Below are 23,257 nucleotides of genomic sequence, written 5' to 3' on the forward strand. Positions count from 1 at the left end.
CTCGCGCAATTTGTAAAAGCGCGGGAGACTGAGGGAGACACGGGGCTGACCCCCAACGCGCTCCCGCTCTCTCACAGTCCTGCAGGGCTACGTGCGCCCGTAGAACAAACAGGTGTAATGTATGTAAAGCCCGCGAGCGTCGATAGGAAATCTGCTCAATGCATTTGAGATAATTCGGCAGAAAGGGGAGCTTCCGCGAAACGCAGAAAGATAAAGTCAATGGCACAGTCAATAATAATAAGGTTGCGCTTTGATGTGCCGACTTAATTGCGCCACAATTAACTGGATTTCAGCTTAGCCGATTATTAACCTTGAAATCCTTTCACACTTATCAGCGGCTTCGAAACAGCAGGCCGTGGTCAAAAAAGCGCTTCGCGAACTTCATCGGTTCAGTTCAGGTGATAAATCAACGCTCAGCTGAACACCTGGGCATCTGGTTGTCTGACAATCGTTTGCGTACTCACGCATCGCGGTGTCAGCGTCAGATAAAAACAAGTAAAGTCTAACACTGCTGTTTAAGGTCGTTATTTTTTCTTTTATTACAAAAAACACGTACATTACACGACACTCAGGCATACCATTATAATACACTTTGCATGTGCTGCAATATAAACACGGGCACAATAAACACAATATAAAATCCGGAGACGTCAGCGGTACGCGGTGGATCCCTGTCGACTCCCGACAGGCACGCCGAGGACGCCCGTCCTCGGGTGACGCGGGGTCCTCACAGCGCGGGCAGAGGCTGCGGGTCCTCCTTCTCTCCTTGATCCCATTCCGTCAGCAGCTCCGAGGACACCTCGGTGAACAGATGACCCCAGTCCCAGCCCACGTCCTCCTGGATGGAGGGAGAGCGCCGGTTAATCCGCACTTCATAAATCTTAATTACCGGAGAGACCGGCCGCTGACCCTCCCCGGCGCTCCAGGAACAGCCGGGCGCACCCCGGAGCGCGGCCGCGCCGTCTATATTTAAGGGGGCCCGCGGGGCGGTGCTCACCTCCCTGACTTCGTGCTCCGGCGCCAAAACCTTGGTGAGGAGCTTCAAGTCGATCTCGCCGTCCTGCGAAAGAAAAAAAAAACGATCACCGCGTCGCGTTCAGAAAACACTCGGAATGCACGTGCACCAAATATGATGACATCACTGGCTCGCGTCTGAAGCTCCATTCAGGCTCCTTGTCCCCACAGCACCTACCAAATCCTCAACCTTTGGGTCAAATGGAAACTGATCAAATGCACTTTACATCTAACTGGCGAAACCTAATACGAACCAAATTATCATTTGCCATTATATTTTCATACATAATAGGCATACAGATTAGTGCCCTGAGCAGCAGAAAACTGTACCATGAAGATTATCTATAAGGGGATGGTTAGGCTAAACAAATTTAATTAAGCATGCATTTCCTTTTTTTTTAAACAAAATATTCATTGATCACTGTCATTATTGACAAATGAAAATCTCTACAAGTTTTTTGGCACATACATATACGCACAAGGTTCATTCTAGCTTCTCCGATTCCTTGGATCTCAGCAAAAGGGCCTGAGTGCTTTCTTTGGTGTCAAACATTTTGTACTGCACCATAAAAATCGACATAAATTACATTTTAATAAAGAGCAATTGGCTATTATTCTAATGTTGGCATTGTCCTAAAAACCTCCCCTAACAGATGTTGTGTGTGTGTGTGTTTTTTCAGGAGCCAAATTCATATAATACGTACTAACAAACATATAATCTCCCTGCTGGACACATTACCCACAATTCAAAGTTTACATACAGTATATACTACACCCTATGACCTACCTGCAAACTACATCCAGCAATAACAAGTGCCGGCATTACCAGCTTGAAGCAGCATGGTTTTATTCTCTGACCAAAAGGTGGCAGGAAGATGTTACAGATAAGAGTGCATGCATGTGTTGTACATTAGCGCTGCTTGAAGTGATCAGGGCAGCGGTGCTGTAGGCCCCCGCAAAGTCACACTTACTACGTGTGGATCCCTAGTGGAAGACACTACTGTAAACACGAGTTTATGCGCTGTAGCCGACGCCCACCGGAATAGAGCCCTAGTCTGATGTGATTCAGTCCCTTGGACCATTTAGTCATGCGGTCCTTTACCAATGGCATTTAACAGGCCCTTACAGCTCTGCTTACACAGGTGTACAGCACGCTAACGCCGGGCTAGCGGCTGAGCCTAGCGCTCTTCAGGGCTACCTCACCAGTGTCTGGAAGGCTGAGTACTTCATCAGGTCATTGTCCAGGTCTCTGTAGGTCATCACTCGGTTCACCTGTATGCTGCGGGGGGAGAGGGGGTTAAAAGCCATAACGTTTTATTCAGAATTACACAAAATAAATTGCACATAACCCAGCTGAGAGCGTTTTGCTACAGGGACGCCATAAAAAGCCTCGCCCGTTTACGGGCGGTCACAGGCGAGCGTTCCCCCCGCTCGGCTCCTTGGCCAATGACAGCCGCTAATGCGAATGTCACATGGACTCCAGTCACCGCCAGCTGTAATAAGGACAATGACGAGTAATAATATTAATAAGAATGCCAATAACGATGGCAATCATAACAATAACGATTTTACGTTTTGCAGCCTCCGGAATCGTCCTCTGTGAAAAATGGCCCTCCTCAAGTTTGGGTTAATGAGCACTGGGAACACAGACTTCATTAAAGAACAAGGAGGTGCGGAGATGGGCGCCAAGTAGTAAACGCCTCAAATTGAAACCCAGCTGCTTATCTGTATTTGGAATTAGAAGGCCTGCAAAGTGGCCGGGGCCTAGCAGTGCATGCCAGTCCTACTTACTGCGCATTACACGCTACATTGCCCCTGCAATGAGTTCAATGTGGATATTATCTCACACGGAGACGAGGCCCCCGCCTAATAACCTCCGCCGCTGTCACAGCCCCGCCACATAGCGGACACGTGTCGGCACGTCTGCCCCCCCCGCCCCGTAAATCACGGGCCCAAACCCCCCACCCCCCGTCTGAACGGGGGGCCCGCGTGAGGGAGAGGATAAATCATTTCTGTTCTGTTATTTCTGCATAACGTTCCAATCCACCAAGACACTTAAAGCCGGGAGGGGGTTGGGGGGGGGGTGAGGGGGGGTTGGGGGCAAGGTAACGCTCAAAGTCACTGACGCGGTTCCCCCCGCACCCCGGGCAAGGTCAGCCGCGGGGTTAAAGGAGACGGGCGCCGAGGTGAGGAAACCAGGTCCCATTCTCCTGATGTTGTTTGTGACCATTCCACCTCTGGGAAATAATTTGGTCACTGTATTTGGAAAGTAAATAATTGAGTTTCGTATGGTTTGTGCGCCAAATATTTTAGGCCTCGTGAGGAGCCTGGCCGCGCTCAAGCTGCTGATCCTGGGACCCGAGCTCTCCTCTGATAGGACGCAGTATCTGTAGCCTCACGGGGACAGAGCCAGTCACAGCAACTGGATCATAGAGCTGGAGTGGCCGAGTTGTCTGAGGTGGGGGAGGAGGTCCAGCAGAGTATGGTTCAGCCTGCTGTGTGCTGAGGGCAGTAATCCTGCCTACTCAGAACAGACAAATTTCACCAAACAAGCATGGTCATTTTGAGAGTGCCTATGACTATAGTGTGCTTATGAATATAGTGTGCGTATGACTAGCGTGTGTATGAGTATAGCACATCTATGACTATGGCGTGTGTTTGAATACAAACAAGCATGGTCATTTTGAGAGTGCCTATGACTATAGTGTGCTTATGAATATAGTGTGAGTATGACTATAGTGTGCTTATGAATATAGTGTGCATACGACTAGCGTGTGTATGACTATAGCATATCTATGACTATGGCGTGTGTTTGAATATAGCATGTGTATGACAATTGCATGTATATGACTATAGTGTGCATATAACTATAGCGTGCCTATGACTATAGTGTATGTACAACTATAGTGTGCGTATGACTACAGCAGTGTAGGAGTATAGCAAGCGTATGACTGTAGCGTATGTATAACTATAGCGTGCATATGACTACAGCAGTGTAGGAGTATAGCAAGCATATGACTGTAGCGTATGTATAACTATAGCGTGCGTATGACTACAGCAGTGTAGGAGTATAGCAAGCATATGACTGTAGCGTATGTATAACTACAGTGTGCATATAAATATAGCGTGCATATGACAACAGCAGTGTAGGAGTATAGCAAGCGTATGACTATAGCGTATGTATAACTACAGCGTACATATAATTATAGCGTATGTATAATTATAGCGTATGTATAACTATAGCGTGCATATAACTATAGCTTTGGGTATGACAATAGCGTGTATATGACTATCGCATACAGAGTTTGGGCTAATGCTCACCTGGGAGGGGCAGCGACCTGCATGGAGAGGTCCTCCTCCTGCACCTCGTCCAAGTCCGGGATCACTGGGATATCTGAAAGAGAGCCGACTCAGCGGGTTCAGATCCCGCACACTGGCCTGCAGGGTTCCACAACAAGACAGGGCACCAGCATGCATTGTATTATGTCTATATTTCAAGCCCATCCATGATCCAGCAAACCCTAACACATGCACACATTGACCATTCAAAAACAATACCCAACTGGAAATATAAACATCACAAATTCAGATGCTTTACAAATGAACAGTTACCATATGTACAAATGACATATGCAGAAAGTAAAGGAAACTCGCTATGTGAGTAACTGGTCTGAAAGATGCGGTCAGTCTTTTTTGATGTGTTTTTTTTTTGCGCGCACGCAAATTAGCATCCGATTCCCTCTCTCTCTCTCTCTCTCTCTCCCGCATCCTCCTCGGAGCTGCCCTGTCACATTAGCCAGGCGGCCATGAATATTCAGGAGGCTGGCGCGGCAGCTCCTCCCGCTGTGAGCGGGGCGCGGGCCAGGGGCTCCCCGGAAAGCGCCCCCCGCTACCCCGGCATTTGGGCCCTGTCAGCGCCGCCCGCCCCCAGGACCCGCGGCGGCCGGCGCGCCGACCTCCGTGTCCACTCTGCCACTCCGGCCGCGGCGGCGCCCAGCCATGTGCAAGAGCGTCCGCGCGCGGGCCCATCTGTGTGGGGTCGGAAGTCACGGCGTGGCCTGGCAGGGGCGGCGGTGCCAGGAGCCGCCAGCCCGCTGCTCAAACAGTGGGAACCCGCTTTAATTGGCAAAACGCAACAGGACAGAGGATGGCCGCGCTCCCAAGAAGGACAGGGCAAACTTTCCCCAGCACATTTCATATGGACTTTTGAGAGAGAGAGGGGGAGAGAGAGACAGAGAGAGAAAAAGAGAGAGACAGAGAGAGAGATAGAGAGAGATAGAGAGAGAGAGTGAGTGAGAGAGAGAGAGAGAGAGCGAGAGAGACAGAGACAGAGAAAGAGAGAGAGAGAGAGAGAGAGAGCGAGAGACAGAGAGAGAGAGAGCGCGAGAGAGACAGAGAGAGAGATAGAGAGAGAGAATGAGAAAGAGAGAGAGAGAGATAGAGAGAGGGAGTGAGGGGGGGGAAAGAAGAGGGGGGGAAAACCCAAATATTTCTCAAAGTGAAGCGCACTCTTGTACAAATCCTAGCACATGACAGAGGGAAACGTTGTAACACGACAGTAAAAGTGTTGCGCTGTGACACGAAGGGAACGCTTTTTAAAAAATACGGCTTTAAATTTTGTAAGACAAGGAGAGATAGGTGAGATAAATAAATAAATAAACGGCTAAACGAGTGAATAAGCGCGGGGGCTGGCTTGGCGGGGCCGAGGTCTGTGTTCTGCATCTCGAGGGTGTGAGGTTGAAATCCCCGGTTTGGCACGCGTCCGCTTCCTGTCTAGACTCTGAGCGAGGGGGCTAGCAGCGCGCCTCGCTGTAACCCGTCCAAACTCTTGGGGGACGCGAGTCCCTGCCCAGAACAGACACCCCAGCTGACAGCCCGCAAGCTGCCCCTCGTCTCGCCGCCGCCGAACGGGGGACGGGGGCGAGGGGGGAGGGGGGGACGGGGGCGGAGACGGGAGGGAACTTCTCCGTTGTTTTTGTTCTCTTCTTTTCTGGACGCGTTGGCGTCCGCGAGCGCCAGGTTTAAAGTGCGGCCCTGTTCCCTCCCTCGGCGCTCCCTCGGATACGACTCCCCCACCCCCCCCCCGCCCCCGCCCCCGCCCCACCCGGAAGGCGTTTACGGGAAAGCGAAGAGGAGTGGCGGGAGCGGCTGGAACTCTGGCCTCCGGCCGCAGAGGCGTACCCGTCGGGAAAAGTCGACTGAGGGACCCGGAGACGCGGATCAGGTTCTGACGAGAAACTCTGTCTCTGGCTCTAAGTCTGGAACTTTTTCTAAAAAATACGTAGAGAACGGTTTCTTCAGCTGCTGCCCCCGCAAGGTGTTAGGCTCATTACGGTGCGGGTAGTCAAGCTGTCACGGTGAGACAACGCTCGATAAACCAGGTACCTGGCGGTTTCTGCAGGCAGCTTCCCCACCTCTGATAATCAGAATCATTTGCGCGTCCGCAGAAAGGCGTTGTTTCACCACGGCCATCCATTAATCGCATCCGGAAAAAAAAGAACACAGGGGACGCTGTCAATCTAATGCTGATAATTACCAGCCACCTCCACAATTGACAACTTATTCCTTTCCCCCTCTCTCTCTCTCTCTCTTTTTTTTAATTAAGCAAAATTAAAGACGCCACACTTGTTTAGCCGCTGACAAGATTCATCTGTGTTTCTGATACCCAAATAAATGCGGCCGCTGGTACTTCATATTCATGAGGCCCCGGTGACACTTTGTCCTCTCATTTACAAAGCACAGCGTTCAGCAGAATCCATCCCCTCCGGACCCCCAATCAAATTTAATGGTCTTAGCACAATGACATCAAAAAGCCCCGGCGTCCGGCTCTCCGCAAACACCTTCCCGGGCCGCTCTTCCCCCCTCTCCGCAGACGAGCGGCCGCGAGGCGTGACACCGCCGACTCGGCCGCCAACGCGCTCTCGACAAATCCGCGGCGCTTTCGACGCGAACCGCTCCCGCGGCAACTGCCCCTATATGCAAACTCCATTATTTAAAACAACCAAAAATAAACACTTTTTTAAATAAGCTCGGTATTCGCCCTATAACGCGAGGTCAGGAGGGGATTAATAACTGCCGCAAACAAGCCCCTTATTTTTTTTTTTTTTTGAGGGAAACGGCAACGTCATCAGAAAAGAGACGCCGACTCCCGGCAGTCCGGACCTGGCGCTCCTCGCGTCGCACGTCTCATTTCCTGTTTTATTTTTCTCTTTTTTTAAGTCTTGGACGCCTGTCAAGGTTGCTGTGTCTAATGGCGACCGGGACGGGCGGATTCTCATTATGCGGCAGCGGCCGCTTTCCCCGGCGAAGCATGTAAATATCAAAGGGGGTAATTTGCCGGGAATGTAGGCTTTCTCCCGCCAGGCGTGCGTGCGCGTGTCGGGCGAACCCGGGGACGGCTTTAAACGCCGCCGCCGTCGCCGCCGTGCCGACGGTCATAGGAGGGCCGCCCGGAACGACCGACTAACCCCCGCGTAAACCTGAGCGGCTTCGAGCGGCGAAGACGCCGCCGGACGGGAGAACAGCGTGCTTCCCACGCCATTTACCTGGCAAAAAAACGCACCACAGGCCTTCAAGTGACCGCTGGTCCAGACTTTTTTTATCCAGGCCAAGGCGAACACTGCCGAGGAGAAGGCTTCCTCTGACGGGTGTCTTTAAACATGGCATTTGGCAGACGATGGGCCAAACGGTTAGGGGAGTACGGTGGGGGGGTGGGGGGGGGTTGGGGGGCTGGGGGGTCGTTCTCCACTCTCTCTGGTTTCAGCCAGCTGTCCCCCGGGGGGGAAGCGCGAGGACAGGACACAATCAAGATCAGCGCGGCTATCTGGCCCACCCTCGGCCGCCACAATTTTCGAAGGCCTTCGCCTCTGGCGTCGAATCAGGCGTGCCCGAGCGGCGTGCCCGCTGTAATCGCCTCTCCGGCTGCTTCTACAGGGGGGAGGCCTGACTGCGCTCTCCACTGAACAGCCCCTTACAGACCGTGTGTGTTTGTGTGTGAGTGATTATGTCTGTGTAACGTGAATGAGATATGTCAATCAAACCGTTCTATTTGCAAAGGAACGATTCATGACGCAATGCAATTTTATCTAACATTTAAAGATTTTGTTTGATAAAATAAAGAAATAACCATTATGAACAAAGCCACTATATTATCTAAGCTCAATAATATTTTGTTCCAACAAATAACCAGTTTTCACCATAATTTCACCACAGCAGTTCCATCACTTAAGAGAATTTCACATTAAAGGCCGTCTAAAAATCTCAGGATTTATTCCACAAGTACGTGGAAACTTCTGGAAAAAGTAGCTCTGCTGAATATTCATACCCTGGGCTGGTCCCTCCGTCTTCCGCAGTACAAACACAGATTGGCATTGATATGTATATAATGTCTTAATAAACATGGGCCAAGTGGAGTGTGCAAACAGGAGGTTAGCGCGGGCGGGCGCGCTCCTTAAGAGGAGTGCTCAGGCAATCTCAACCTTATTTCCCCAGCCGCCCCGAGACGAAAAATGGAACAATTATCCCCGGCTGCGCTTTGTTGAAATTCTCCCCCCCAACCCCCACCCCCCCCCGGTCCCGGCATTGTTTGTGATGCAGAGCGCTGAGCCCCGAGGTGCGGGAGTCAGGAGCAGCGGCGTTCCCGCCGGATCCCCCGCTCCGTGGCCCCGGCCCGGAGACCGAATAGCGCGGGGGGGGCGGGGGGGTCGAGGGGGGGTGGGGCAAGGGGGTCGAGGGGGGGCACAAAGGGAAGGAGCTTAAGCCCCGCAGTATTAAAACCGGTGGAGAGAATTAACTGGATTCTCAGTCGGTGAGCAATTATTACCAAACATGTCCTCTCTGCAGTCTGCCGGGCCGGGCTGAGGCGTGGCCTGCAATACGGATGGACCGCGCGGCGAGCGCGCCGGCGCTAACAGGAGCGCGTGAACTCATTTACCCTTCACCCCCCTCTGCAAGGTCCCTCCCTACCCATGATCCCCTCTGTTTATTTCCATTACTCACCGGAGGTGGTCGGAACACACGAGAGAGAGGCTCCTACGGAGGACCGCGCGCTCACGCCACGAATAAACGCGGCCGAGGAGACGTGATAAAACCATGAGGTAACCGCCATCTTCTCTGGACTATTTGCGGCGGATGATGAATAGAGGGGGATAGGGTTTCATACGCTTCCTCCCTGCTCACGATGTGCGCTGAGACGAGCGGGAGCCGGCGGGGCTGAGCTACTCCGGGTGCCCAGGTTTACTTGGGGACGGGACGGGATGACACAGAGTTCCGGGGGGGAGGGGGGGTAGGGTACTCACCTCCTTCATCATCGGAGCCCTGGGGGGTTTGCGGTCGCAGGCGTCTGCTGCGGAAACAGGAAGTGCGAGAGGATGAATTATTAAAGCGCTCCAGGCCTGCGCTGCGGTTAGGTCAGCGCTGGGAGACTCAGGCTCGGGCGGGGCGCTGCTCCGATGCCAGGTCCCTTTTCTCGGGCCGAGCGATGCCACAGATGGGGTTGACGGGCGCAGAGTTTTGAGCGCGTCACCCTGGGGCCCGACAGACACAGGGCCCTTGTCAAAGCCTCTGGCTCTCCACACTAAAACACTAAAGCTGAGGCTGTGAGTGCCGCCACATTTCCACTGCATCCATTTAACCTTTTAAGCTGTAGGACCACAAATATAGAACGTTCTTAACTGAACATTCTAATGCTGATGTCACGATCACTACTCGCAACTGAAAGCAATGGAGTTCTAGAACATTCCAAAAAAACATACACCTCAACGGGTTAATAAGGACTACTCAAGACTCGCTCAAGAAGAGCAGGGCGGGAGACGCAACACCGGGAAGACCAGGCCCCAAGCGGAGGACCGGTCACCCGAGCGGCCATCTTGAGGCCATCTACGTTACACCAAGGCGGCCCCCCCCCAGCTCGGCCGCGCGATCCGAACGCGCAGGCGTGCGTCGCCGATGAGCGGAACGCGCACCGTGAGCGTCTCCGCGCCTCGCTCCCGGCAACGGAGACGCGGGTCGAGGACGCCAAACTCCCGGCATCAACAAAAGGTGATGACAACTCCGCCGCGACACGCTTTTCATCAGGGTGAGTGATTGCTCTTGGAAGACGGGGATTAATTGCGTCCAAGGACAATTTTTATGGCAATTTCCCTCGTTTATTTATTTATTTATTTTTCCTTCTTTCTTTGGCAAGAAAAAAAAAAGGGCTACAGACTAACGCTTAAATTGCGCAGATTTTGATTTTGACCCCGCGCTGCACTCCGTTTGACCACATTCAGCCAATCAGCAGCCGGATGGAGGGCAGAACCGAGAGGTTTGGAGAAATAGACTGATAACGAAACGATGCTTTTGTACTTACTCCTCCAGCTCCTCCACGGATCTCCTTCTCCCGGACCTGGCGAGAGGAAGATCGGCTGTTAGAATCGCATCCCCCACCGCTCCCCCTCACCCCCCCAACCCCGCCCGCCCCCGCACCCCCCCCCCACCGCTCCCCCTCACCCCCGCAACCCCGCCCGCCCCCGCATCCCCCCCACCCCGCCCACCCCGCCCAACCCGCCCGCCCCGGGTGCCGAGCCTGAAGAGTCCCTGAAGGGCCGCAGTGTGTAAGCGGCAGAAATACTACTGATGTCGGGCGCGGTGCTGAAGCAGCACTTCGCCCGCGCGCGGGAGAGACAGCTGTGCGCCGCTCGTTATGAAGCATCGCTGCTCCGCGGCAGGAAGCAGAGCCGCCGAGGGTCACGCCACATCCCTCATGCTCTCCGCTCCGCTCCGCTCCCACCCGCGGACCGGCCCGCAATCTGCGCGCCTTCACCACCGCACAGCACCGGAAAAATCCTAAATCATCGCCAAACAAAATGTCTTCCATTCAGGATACTCTTTTAAAGGGTGAATTATTCATGACACTATTTGTGGCCTTTATTTTTACTTGCAGATTCCAATAAATGTTTAGTTTTTTTCACCCAATGTACTTTCCCAAATTTACAGAACGTGCCACAAATTCAATTAGTCATATACGTAAAAAAGAATAAATTATAATATGGAAAATAGAAATGGAAACATAAATATTTTTAAAAATTTTGCATACTTATTCACAAAAACCTTAAAATGATAAAATATTAAACAGATGTTATTTTATCATAGAATAATAATAAAAGCATTTGGGTCTTTGTCCATAGTGCATGTAAACTGCTCCCCTCACGCATTACTGGTGTGTTTATGTAGGTTTTTCAGATCTCTGTAGGGTATGAGGCATTGGATTTCTACAGGGCCTCCTCGTCCTGTTCCTGGTCCTGAAGCCCCGCTCGCCTCCTCTGCCAGCTCCCGGGCCTGCAGCCCTGCTGCACCAGCCTTCTATTTCCAGACCCACGGCATTAGCGTGGCCCAGCACGACCGCCACACCTTTATTTTTAGCACACCGTCACCAGTGAGAGAAACAAATCGTTTCTGAGATATTAATAATACAATAATAAAGCGGGACGCACATCCGTGTTTTTAAAGAACTGGAAAAAAATTTTAAAAGCTGCAAAACATCAGTGGGTTTTAACCAAGCATTTCAGCCATTCTTGTTTTTACCCTGCAGTGCTGCAGATGAGTGGTTGATGGCAAAAATTGGAAAAATTGATTTATTAAAGGATTATTAAAGGACAGTTGGGGCATGAACACATTCCTCTACGTGTTAGTGGGAGAGAGGCATCGCTGTCAAAATGAAAAGAATGGAAACAATAACAGAGCTGCTAGCATTTCAATGCAGTAAACAGAAGCTTATTCATTATTACTTTACAATGGGTTTCGTGCAGACACTGTTCATTTTCTGAAGCATTTGTTTTATGGCACGCCACTTTGTCAAGGTGCTGCAACTGCTTATTGAAGAGTGCCCCCTACTGGACACAAATAAAATGTCCATGTGCTCTTACATGTAAGTGATCAGAAATGAGTAGGGAATATGTTCTCACAACAAAATGGATTATACATACTTAATTAATCATTCTTAATTAAGCCAGAATACATTAACTACGCTATACATTTTGCTGGCTCTATACGTATGTGCAAGGTCTCCAGAGATTACAATTACAGTGGCTAAAAGATACAATTAGCATATTTAGATTTTGAACATTCTGCTCTTAATCATTAAAAGATCGAGACAAAAAAAGACAATTACTTTTAAAATGTATATTCAATTTCACATCCTTGTCAGCCATATGTGAAACAATGCCAGATATTTTATTTCATCCTTTGTTTTGTTTTCTTCAAAAAGTGTATTTTTTAAACACAATATTTGAAAAAATATCAATTGTTCACATATCAGTTGTGCAATGAATGGTCCGCAATACAGCAAATAACACCTGAGTCTTTCAAGAACCTAACAATGTTGTCTCCTGTGTACGTGCTCAATGCTGTCTCCATGCTCAGTGAAATCGCAAGTTGAAGTTTTGGTCAACGGAATTCTAGTTCCCTCTCTCAAACACTTTCTGCGGTCCAGCATTTTCTTTCAAGGGCCACAGTGTCTTTAGTAGACCCTATGATCTACATCAGGGCTGGGGGCTGCTATGGGTACAGGGGGCTTGGGGGAGGTTGAGATTCGGGGTGGTGACCGGAAGGGGACATGCTTGGGTCAGCTGTGCCCTTCTGGCAACCTCGAGCGAACCCTGGACCCTGAAGCAAAGCACAGGCTCCTGCCAGAGAGGATTAGCACTACTACACTCATCCTGCGTGGTTTACATGTGATGATGTCACCTGGCTTAAAGGGGTTCCCATTCTTTTCAAAACATTATTTTCCAGAACATTTTGTGTGACCAACACCTGTAATATTGCGATTGCGGGACCATGGGGGGTAGATTGCAATCATGAACCGCTGGGGGGGGGGGGGTCACTTTTAAGGTTGCACTATTCCAGGTTTTCCAGGACACGTGAGAACCCTACTTAAGCCTCAATCCTCTGTACTTGTAGCAAAAAGGCTTCTGCAGAGAAATAAGGCTAATGAAGCTTCCAACATGTAAGCATAAATAAAGCATCAAGATGATAAATATACTGGACAACAGGAGTAAGGCCACACTTTTCTACCTTTTCCCTCCTTGTAGGGACATCAATACACAACAGCAGCTTATAGTTTCTGTTATTCTGTTATTCACATCACTTCTGCTCCTCTCCCTCTCGCTCCCTCTCTCTCAGCAGACCCAACGCCCCACCGCCTGCCCCTGTCTAAGGAAATAAGCCCACACAGGCTCGCCAGAGGACTGGCTGCCGTACCGGGTCACCTGACCTGTGGAGGCTTCTGGGTTTCAGAAGGCGGCGCGCGAGGCGGGTTCGGAGGGGGCCACCCCGTCGCCCTTGCGCGCGTCCCGCCAGGCAGCGAGGGGCGGGGATTAAGAGCACATTACGGGCCCCTGATTAAGACTCATGTAAGGCCAGGCGACGGACATGGTAAAACTGTCTGGAAAAAGTTGTTAGGGATAAAATATATTGTGACAACCTGGCTCCAAAGGTTCATCAATAAACTGACAGATCATTTAGTGTCAATTAGGAGTGATAGATCGGCAAATCCCGCCATTTCTACACCGGGATTAGCTGGGGGGGGGGGGGGGGGGGGGGCGGCAATGATTGAGCGCGAGGGGTGACATTGAGCGGAAAAGTCCTTGCTGTGTCCGGGGGGGACCATTACTTACCTTGTTTCAGAGAGGATCAATGCCTGAGCAACCCTTAACACCTTATACATCCCCACCCCCCCCCCCCCCCCAGCCCCGGCAAGCCAGCCGACTAAGACCAGCGCCAGGGACTGACACCGCGACCTTCCGGCGCGAGACAGATGGAGCTGGCCTGCTCCCTTCCCTCGCGCCGGCGGAGCAGAAAACCATGCAAATAAAGCCGATCGGGTCGGTCGGCCCGCGCGCTTCGCCGCCGCGGCCTTACGCGCCGACCGCCGCCTCTTCCCCCCCGAGGAGGGAGAGAGAGAAAGTGGCGGGGGCGGCCCTTCGGAACGCGGAGATAACGTCCCGGGCCCCGACTGCAGCCGCGGCAGCAGCGCACACACAAACAGCAGTCATAGTGGGGAAGGGAACAATGCAGGCCTGGCTCTTTATTTTCATGTGGGGTGGGGTGGGGGGTTGTGTTTGGTGTTGGCTCATCTGTTTACTGACATCTGTCAGAAAAATATTAAAGGGAACCTCTTCCACTAAAATTAAACAAGGATTAGGCTACATATACCTCCCCTAAACATGTGTCTGTTCACTCATGGTAGCACAGCATCACAACAGTTTATCAGCATTGCTTTTGATGCACTCCAATCGTTTCAAAAAGACTACAGGCAAAGGAAAAGGAAACAGTACTTCTATAAACCCAATGAAGTCTATTTCTATAAATTAAATTAATTCAGGAAATAAAGATGATTTAAATGATAAACCATTGACAGATAGGCCATATTAAAATGGACTTCGACATCTGCTCAAAAGCAATGCTTTGAACACCGCATTCGTGAACACATGACATTCCATCTCATCAGTGCTCCTCTACACATTAAAACAGTACTGGGGCTGCCGTATGATGTGAAGAAATGCATTCTGGTACGGAGAGGAAAGAGGACGGAGAGAGAGAGAGAGAGAGAGACACTGACTTGGCGGAGCCGGGCCCGGGGGTCTCCTCCGCCCATCCTCCCTGCCGCCGGGGCGGTTTCGGCGGGGGTCCCTGAGGTGAGAAGAACAGAGATGTTTTGGGCCTCGGCCAAATCTCTGTCTCTGGATCTGAAAGTGTTTACCTGGGCTGTCAGGACACGGCTGTGCTGACTACCGCTGATCTGGGACCAGGGCCTCCAGAGGCTGAGGAGAACGCACACACCCGCGCTCAAAACCAAAGCGCGCCTTCTCTGTCAGAAAGGGCCCTCGCTACCTTCGTCGAGCGAGGTCACAGTTCGTCAGCGGACGCGGACGGCAAGCGTATGCAAAAAGACGCAATTCACGGGACTTAACAAACACAATTACGGCTCGATGAATTCGGAGTAATGCAGATAAAACACTTGACGAATCCGGGACAAATTTATTCTCCGGGCTAATCAATTTAGCCCCGGCGCGATCCGCGGTGCATGACTGCTCGTGAATCCAGGCACATCAATCACTGAAAACGCTTTTCCGCGGGCTGCGCGGCCTTCCCCGGCTCCAGGCCCCCCCAGGAAGGCCGTCCGCTAGCGGGACGGGACCGCAGGGAGAGTGTGGGAACCGCGCGGAGGGCTGCCAGTGCCTGGGTGCATGACCTAAAATAGCTTTCCAAGGAAAAATGACCCTCTCCCGCTCATTCTTCGATTCCCAAAATAGCGCGAGGGGGGGGGGGGGTTCTCTTGAGCTTAGATCATGGTGCTCGGACCAGGGATCTGAGAGGAATGCATGAATGAAGGAATTCTAGAGTGCACTTGAAGGAACAAGGGATAGGGGGTGGGGTGGCAGGGTGGGGGGGTGGGGGGTAAATGAATTTAAAAAGCACAGCAATTCTCATTACCAAACTGGGTCTGGAAAGGACACAGCGTCTTGGAGGAATTTCAAACCTTCCACATGAAAGAGGAAATAATCTTTCTCAGCCGGCTCCTTCAACAAACCAATTTATAAATCTGAACGTCGCCATTTAGAAAGTGGGGGCCGGGGGGGGGGGGGGGGGGAGGAGAGAGGGGGGGGGGCTTCATTTTGTGTTTGTATTAAGATGGGAGATTGAAGTTGGGACGAGTAATTTCATGCAATTAGCGAAAAATGGGATTTCAACAAGGACGAGGGAGGCCGATTTAATGACAAAAGTGGGCCGCTTATCGATACGGCGAGACTCCTTGGGGTAAATCCCGCCTTTACAGTCCGTTAGGGGGAAAATCTATGTGCGCTCCCTTTCGCTGGGACCTCATCAGGAGAGGGTAAAAAGAAACATTACCCCATAGGAAAATCCTTTAAGAGCGGAGCGCCGTTCGCTTCTATCGGCCGCACGGTCAGAAGTGGGCTCAGAGCGCTGCTCTGCATAGGGTCAGAAGTAATAATTGTGTATTGATCCAGGAGTTGTCAGAAAGCCTCATCACGGTCCCCTTATCCCGAGGCCTTCAGAAATCATTGATAAAGCGATAGAAGAGGGTTACAAAGGGAAACTCACAAGAGATCTGTCTAAAAGAATGTTTAATTTAGATCTTTCAATACTACTGAGGCAAAACAGTCCTATTTATGCATTATAATTTGTACGCCTAATTGCACAATTTGAAGGGAGAGGGGCTTATCAGAATAAGCTGTCATGGCGACAGCCTATGGATGACAGGTTTTACATCACGAATTTGAGAGGCCACCACGGCTAAACTGCATCTCCTTATAAGGATGCATAAATGTCAGATGCTATGTTGTGCTATTCTTATTGTACAGAATATTTTCTCAACTAAATCAGGAATCTACAGTACATTTTTCCCAAGTTACCCTGTTGGGCATTCACTTAATTGCTCAGTTGTCAGTTAACGTACCGGCCCTCTCAAAAGGAAAAACTGTTTAAACAAATGCTTGTTCGCATGTACGTACGAATGTAACTTTTCTATTCAAATTGTGTCAGAACATATTAAGAGCATATTAAGTTTGACTGTTTGTTTTTCCAAGGGAAGACTTGAGTTCATGGCCACTCAAAAATATTTAGCGCCCATTTCCAACATAAGCACTGGATGGTATTTTTACCTTCCATTCCAGGATTGGCATATTTAATCCAAAAAATTTAATTTGTGTATATTTTCCTACTTTCTCTCCCATTTAGAGTGCACTGCTGTGGTATACTCTTGTGGTAACTACAGGCCACCCACCCACACGCAGGCAGAAAGCACTGCAGCTGAAGCACGTTCATTCCTCTGAGTCACCTGGAGCCACTGATTGTTTTCCTCAGTACAAGGCACACAGCAGCATTCAAGACACTTACCAAGCCAGTTAGCTAGCTTGATGGCTGACAACAACTGGCAGCCTGTAGACACCAGGTGAGTAGCTAAGGCGAGCCTGGTCATTGTCGACTACTGAAATATAGCCTGGTGATATCCACAGTGATGCCTAGGCTATAAGGCTCAGTCAGTGTGATTGGAACCAAGTATACTTCCTACACTTGCTGAATTTACCACCCTACAAGAAGTCCTGGCAAGTAAGACCACAAAAAATGAAGAAACCCACTGCACTCAGCTATATCTTAATTTTGGCATCAAATAATGATCAAACAAAAAGTACAAAAAGAGAACAAAAAGTAGCCTGTCTTAAAAACATACTGGCTACACAATAGATACTGTTATTCAGTGTATGTCTTCACTAAAGGTCTATCAAGCAATTGGAAATTTTCACATGGGTGCATGGCCATTTTTGTTCATATAGGGAACCCATTAATGTCGTTACTTGCCAAAATATAAAGTAGTTGTAGTCCAACGTCAGGCCAAATTGGACTAAAAATGGCAACAAGAAGGAGAAAGTTGAAAATGTGACCAATTAGTGTGCTATTTTGGGTGGAAGATAAAGAAAAGAAACAGTGGCTAATAAAACATCCAGACAGCAAACAAACCGGCCCAGTCACGTGACACCGAGAAAAATTGTATTTCATGCGGATACCAGGTCGCAGGGGGCGCGAGAATCCCAAAATTACACTCGGGAAGTTGGCCTAATTTGGGTAGATTACTGCAAAGGCATTGCTGGAATTCCTAGTTCAGGAATTTGGCTAGCTTACAGCATGCCACTCTTGGGGACAAAATAAGACTCCCATATTTCAAATGCCAGCGTTTTGCCAAAAGAAAAAGAAAATGTCCGAGTCATTTGCCATTTCCAATTCGACATGAAAGCAATTAAGTTTGTCATTATTTTCTGGGAGGTCAGGTACAAGAACAGGGCAAGCGTGAAGAGGAAGAAAGAACAAGCTATAGAGTGCAGAACCACACAGGGGACGTGCCGAGTATTGCAGAGACATTAAGACTGCGCTCATTCCTGCATGATGACGAACGTCTGTCAAAACTGCAATGCAAACCTACCGCAGCCGCCTCAGTTTGCAGGTATTTTGCATGGAATGTGGCCACAGCACTTACACATTCGCCCCACTAGGCGGAGGGCTTCGCTGACGCTTGTCACAGAATGTGTGAGGAGGGACAATAATGTTCAGATCCCACGGTGAGACTGAGGTGACCACGCAAGAACAAAGGATTCATTGTTATCAACTGAAAAGTTCACTGCCCCCCCCACCCCCCCCCCCCCCCCCCCCCCGCCCGCCCGCCCTTTGTCCAACGCACGACAAGGACAACCTTTTACCCAAAATTAAACTGTCTAAACATTGACGCTTGTTGCAATGCACTCTGGGATTGAATCCTCACATCACTAATACACCAAGGAACTCCTCGTGCCACAGCTTTTTAAATTTGGGAATGAAAAGTGAACTATGCACCCAAATGTACGCTGCTAGGATCCTGTGCAGGGCTACCTATATAACGTTCATAGGTAAATGGTACAGTAATCTATTTGATCTATTTGAGTGCTCATCCCGATCTGCCTGCAATCTCTGTGTTCTACCACTGTAGGCCACTATGAAAAGCAGCTAAGTATACTGTCACTACACATAAGTGTCTGACTGACAGAAATATGAATTAGCACACCAATTAATGCCAGGCACATCTGCTAATGCTCGTTTTGATGGTTATTTTATGGTACGATGACAGGAACAAAGTGGAAAAAATGTGAAATGATGGACGATGCAAAACATCTGTGTCACTACAATCATAAGTACATTTTGACTTATAATTGTGGTGAAAGAATTTTAATATCTACATTTAAGCAAGAGTAAGCAGAGCATGCATCTACAAACAAAGAGCCCCACAAACCCTACAAAATATAAAAGATAACTTTATACCAACAGAGCATGTTTAATTCTACATAAATCCTTTGATAATACTTCAACATTATCTAAAGGAGTTTTTAAACATCTTGATGGATGAGGTCCATAAGACAAATTGTTTTCAAACATACCAAAATGTATTTTTAAAGAAGCTCTTACACTGCTGTACAAAAATATTTCCTTTCTGATTTCCTCTATTATTGTATATTTGTCACATTGAATGGTTCCAGATCTTTAGACAAATTTTAATATTAGACAAGTGGAAACAGAGTAAACTCAAAACACATTTTTAAAATTATTATTTCATTTATTTAATGAAAAAAGTTATCAAACACCCATTTCACCCATGATAAAAAGTAATTTCCCTATTAGTTACACAATCAACCTATTAACCAAATTTTATTGATAATTAGATTCAGCTGATTGACAATGAACATGCTTTATTGCAGCCAGCCCTGTTGAATCTAAACTTTACTCATATTGAATCTTACCATCAGAGTGAAATAGTCACCACAAAGTTTCTACAAGCACACTATGCAATAATCAAAGGAAATCCTATAAGAGATGAGAAAAAAGTTTGCTATTGAAATTTAACAGTCTGAAAAGAGGTACAAAGTGGGCCATTTCTAATGCTCACCACAGTGAAAGCCATTATCTATAAATGGAGAACACTTGGAACAGTAGTGAATCTTCCCAGGAGTAGTCAGCCTGCCATTATTTCTCCAAGGCGGGTAGCAACAACTCATCCCGGAAGTCACACATGATCCCAGAACATCCAAATAACTGCAGGCCTCTCTAGTCTCAGCAAAGGTCATTGACTCCACCATAAGAAAGAAAATGGGCAACATGGGATTCATGGGAGAGTAGCACGGCAGAAACCACTGCTAACCAAGAGGAACATCAATGCTCGTCTCACATTAGCAAAACAGCACCTGGATGATCCCCAAGCCTTTTGGGATAATGTTCTATGCACAGACATGTCAAAAGTGGAACTTTCTAAATGACACAAGTCCCGTCATGTCTGGTGTCAAGCAAATACATTATTTCACTGTAAGAACATCACACCAACAGTCAAACATGGTGGTGCTACTGTGATGGTTTAGGGATGCTTTTCTGGCTTGGGAGCTGAACAACTTGCAATTAGCCTATTGAAGGAACTATGAATTCTGCTCTGTACCAGACAATTCTGAAAGAGAATGTCTGGTCACCTGTCCACAAGATGAAGCTGAAGCGTAATTGAGTTGTGCAGCAAGCCAATGACCCAAAACACAAAAGCAAGTCCACATCTGAATGGCTGGAAAGAAACAAAATTAATTTTTTTTGAGTGGCCTAATCAAAGTCCTAACTAGAACCCAATGAAGATGCTGTAACAGGACCTGAAACAAGCAGTCCATACTCAAGAACCTTCCAATTTGTCTGAATTAAAGCAGTCCTGCAAGGAGCTGTGGTTAATATTCCACCACTGTGTTGTAAAAAACGTAATCAAATTATAAGAAGCAATTACTTTTTCACAAGTGATATTGGTGTTTGACTATTTTTTTCATTAAAATAAAAGAAATAATTAAAAATGTGTTTAGTATTTACTCAGGTTCCCTTTGTCTATTATGACATTTTATCAAAAGATCTGAAACCATTACAATATGCAAATATGAGGAAATCATGAAGGGGGAAAATACTTTTTCATGGCATTGTACAAATGGTATAAAGTTATTCTTTAATGTTCCCAAAGACCAGGCCAAGCTTTAACAACTACTTTCTGTAACTACTGTACCTCAGTCTCCTCCTCCTGGATTTTTGCAAGAATTAATGAAGGATAGACAAACAAACATTATCATACACAAATGGTTGTAACATCTGTAAAATGTTACGTCTAAAGTGAGCAATTGTGCGCTCACCTCGCCCATGGAAGTAGACGAAGACGTTTTCTTTAAGTGCCGGGATTCATCAGATGGAAGTTGTTCAGCCGCCTGCCGAGCTCTTCGGCCCGATTTAGCCGCCTGTTGTACACAAATGAAACTAATAAATCAATCAAATAAATAAATAAAAAGATAAACAAATAAACCTGCATAATGCGTTGTGCTGTGTAAATGACCAGACCGTAACCGCAGAGAATCGAATGTACCGACGTTTGACCATTTCGAACACAGATATATCTATGGTTTTTATATTTATGGGGACAACAGACGGCTGACTCATCGCTACAGATTCATGTCATTCAGGTAACTTACGAATTTAAACACGAATTGAATGTATGTTAGTGGTCGTAAAAATAACTTTTAAAAATAATCTCAGCAACTCTCAACGACCTTATGTTATACGGTACTTTGTTTATGGATATCATGTGGCTGCAAACGCTTGCATAGCCACTGTTGCTAACTGTGGCTTCACTAAATGAAGTTTCACCCCACAGTTTTACCGTTATCACGACTAGATTTCAACCAGCGGTTGACGCGTTACTTTATTAAATGTTTGTAAGCTTGTGATAGCTAGCCAACTTGCTAACCATATTTGAATTGGGTAGTATATAGCCTAGCCTAGCTAACCCAGCGAGTTAGCTCGAAAAGTAACCGAGGGATTCCCATTCCTCTAACATCATTACAGTACACTACTTGCACTCTATCCGATATAAAAGCTTTCTAAATACTCCGCTTACATTCTTTTTCACGCCGCTTTCTCCAAGCTGCAGCCCATCGTCCATTTTTCCTGCGTTAAACTGCTACTTCCTGGAGATCACTGATAGCGTCATGTTGTCATACAGTGTTGCTATGGCGACATTGAAGCTCTGCTGTCCTCAGTGGATGCCTGCTCACACAGCTTGCTGCATATCCTGACCTCTCTGAATTTGGACTCTATAGCTTGCTATCGTATATACATCTTTAATGTAAGCCCCCTTAAATAACAAGACTGTCTGCTGCAATTATTTCTACTAAAAAAGCTAGAAAAACTACTACTTCACATAATAATAGTAATTTAACAGGAAAAACATTAATAATCCTCATCGTCAATAATCATCATCTTCATCATCATTTTAATCTTGGCAGGGATTTAAAATATTTTTTGAAAAGTATAGTATATGCCAGATTGAATAGTGAGCTAATTTGTTCTTATGGAATCCAATAGGAACGTTTCGTTTATTTTTGCAACTCAATGGATAGTTGGTTATGGGCCAGCAGTTGGGATATTGTATTGTTTACTGGTACATTGCCAGTGAATGTTGATTTAAATCCCTTAGACCTTTCCATATAAAGAGATGTTTGAAACAAACACTTCTACTCCAACCAAGTGACATCAGGTTTTCTGCCACAAGCTGCATGTCATTGAATTGTGACCCTCGGGAAAGAATTTGAATTTTATTCATTTCAAGAAATCAATGCAGGCTACACAAAACCAAAATTAATTAGATGCTAATGAAAACTTAAAAATAATTTAAAGAGGTGAAGTTGTCTTGGAGACAAAGGTAATGTGGAATAATTTTGAAAATAACCCCTGTAAAATATACACTCATGATTCAGGACTTGTCCTGCAATATAGTTGAAATGTTTTTTGTAACAATAGTTTCTGTTCACCATAAATTCCCTCTAATTTCTCTCTTGCATTAAGTCCTTTTGTAAAGGCATTACAGCTCACAAAGATGCCGAAAATGGAGCCATCACAGATGCACTGTACTCCAGAAGGTTCATACTGCTTTGAAAGTTGTGTGTATCCTGATAACCACGTGCAGTATAATTTATTTGAAGGAGTCACTGCCAGACTCCTTGGATTATCTAATCCAAAACCAAAAGTATGTCATTCTCTGATGCAATGGCTGTGCAGCTTAGTCGCTTACTGTAGTTAGGAAGAGAACTAGTTCACATCCTACTGAACTGTAGGAAGATGTGGCAGCTTTGGGAGAAATAATAAATCTGTGTAGTTTTTGAAGCAATGGCATTAGAGATTTTTCAGTGTTCTTCCAATGTATGAAGTTAAATGTGAGCCTAGTCAAGTTACTTTACACAGAGCTGTATGTCCAATGCAGGATTTGAATTCATCCATGAACCATTTATACTTGTGAATGTTTTATAGATACACCATTGAAAACCGTCGCATTGTTTTGTGAACTTTGAGCACTTCACTTGTGCTCCCACCATGGGATAGTAAAGATAAAGAAGAGGAAGAAGCATGCAACAGAAGGCCGCACACATGAGTGAGTGATAGGCTAATCAAACAAAGCCATTCATTTTTGTAGCTTACTGTAATATAGTACAATAAAAAAAATCTTGAGAGCTAATAATTCAGTGGTATATTCAATGGTATATACAGTGAAGTCAATCTAACAGTGAAATAATGGTTAAATGTAGGCTTTTGAGTTGTACAAAAACCTACCTGGGCTATTGGTCGTTGGAGTCATTGTATTAAAAAAGAAAGTTCCTGT

At 47.5% G+C, this 23,257-nt stretch overlaps 1 protein-coding gene across 4 annotated transcripts; it reads right to left on the bottom strand.

The window, feature by feature from the left end:
- Positions 1–509: 509 nt before the first annotated feature.
- LOC118226130 (intraflagellar transport protein 43 homolog A) lies at positions 510–21,629 on the bottom strand. 4 transcript variants are annotated; one of them, XM_035415489.1, is made up of 10 exons: positions 21,500–21,629; positions 20,742–20,843; positions 20,618–20,632; positions 14,612–14,682; positions 10,364–10,399; positions 9,312–9,355; positions 4,336–4,408; positions 2,218–2,293; positions 998–1,060; positions 510–838 (listed from the first exon to the last, which is right to left on the bottom strand). In XM_035415489.1, exons 1-10 carry the CDS (start codon positions 21,542–21,544, stop codon positions 728–730), a joined length of 636 nt encoding a protein of 211 aa, XP_035271380.1. In that variant the 5' UTR covers positions 21,545–21,629; the 3' UTR covers positions 510–727. The 4 variants fall into 4 exon arrangements, with proteins under 4 accessions (XP_035271380.1, XP_035271371.1, XP_035271399.1 ...); XM_035415480.1 differs by having other exon boundaries at positions 9,312–9,358; XM_035415508.1 differs by lacking the exon at positions 20,618–20,632.
- Positions 21,630–23,257: the final 1,628 nt, after the last annotated feature.

The sequence above is a fragment of the Anguilla anguilla genome, chromosome 1 (assembly GCF_013347855.1).
Source record: "Anguilla anguilla isolate fAngAng1 chromosome 1, fAngAng1.pri, whole genome shotgun sequence".
Taxonomy (NCBI): Eukaryota; Metazoa; Chordata; class Actinopteri; order Anguilliformes; family Anguillidae; genus Anguilla; species Anguilla anguilla.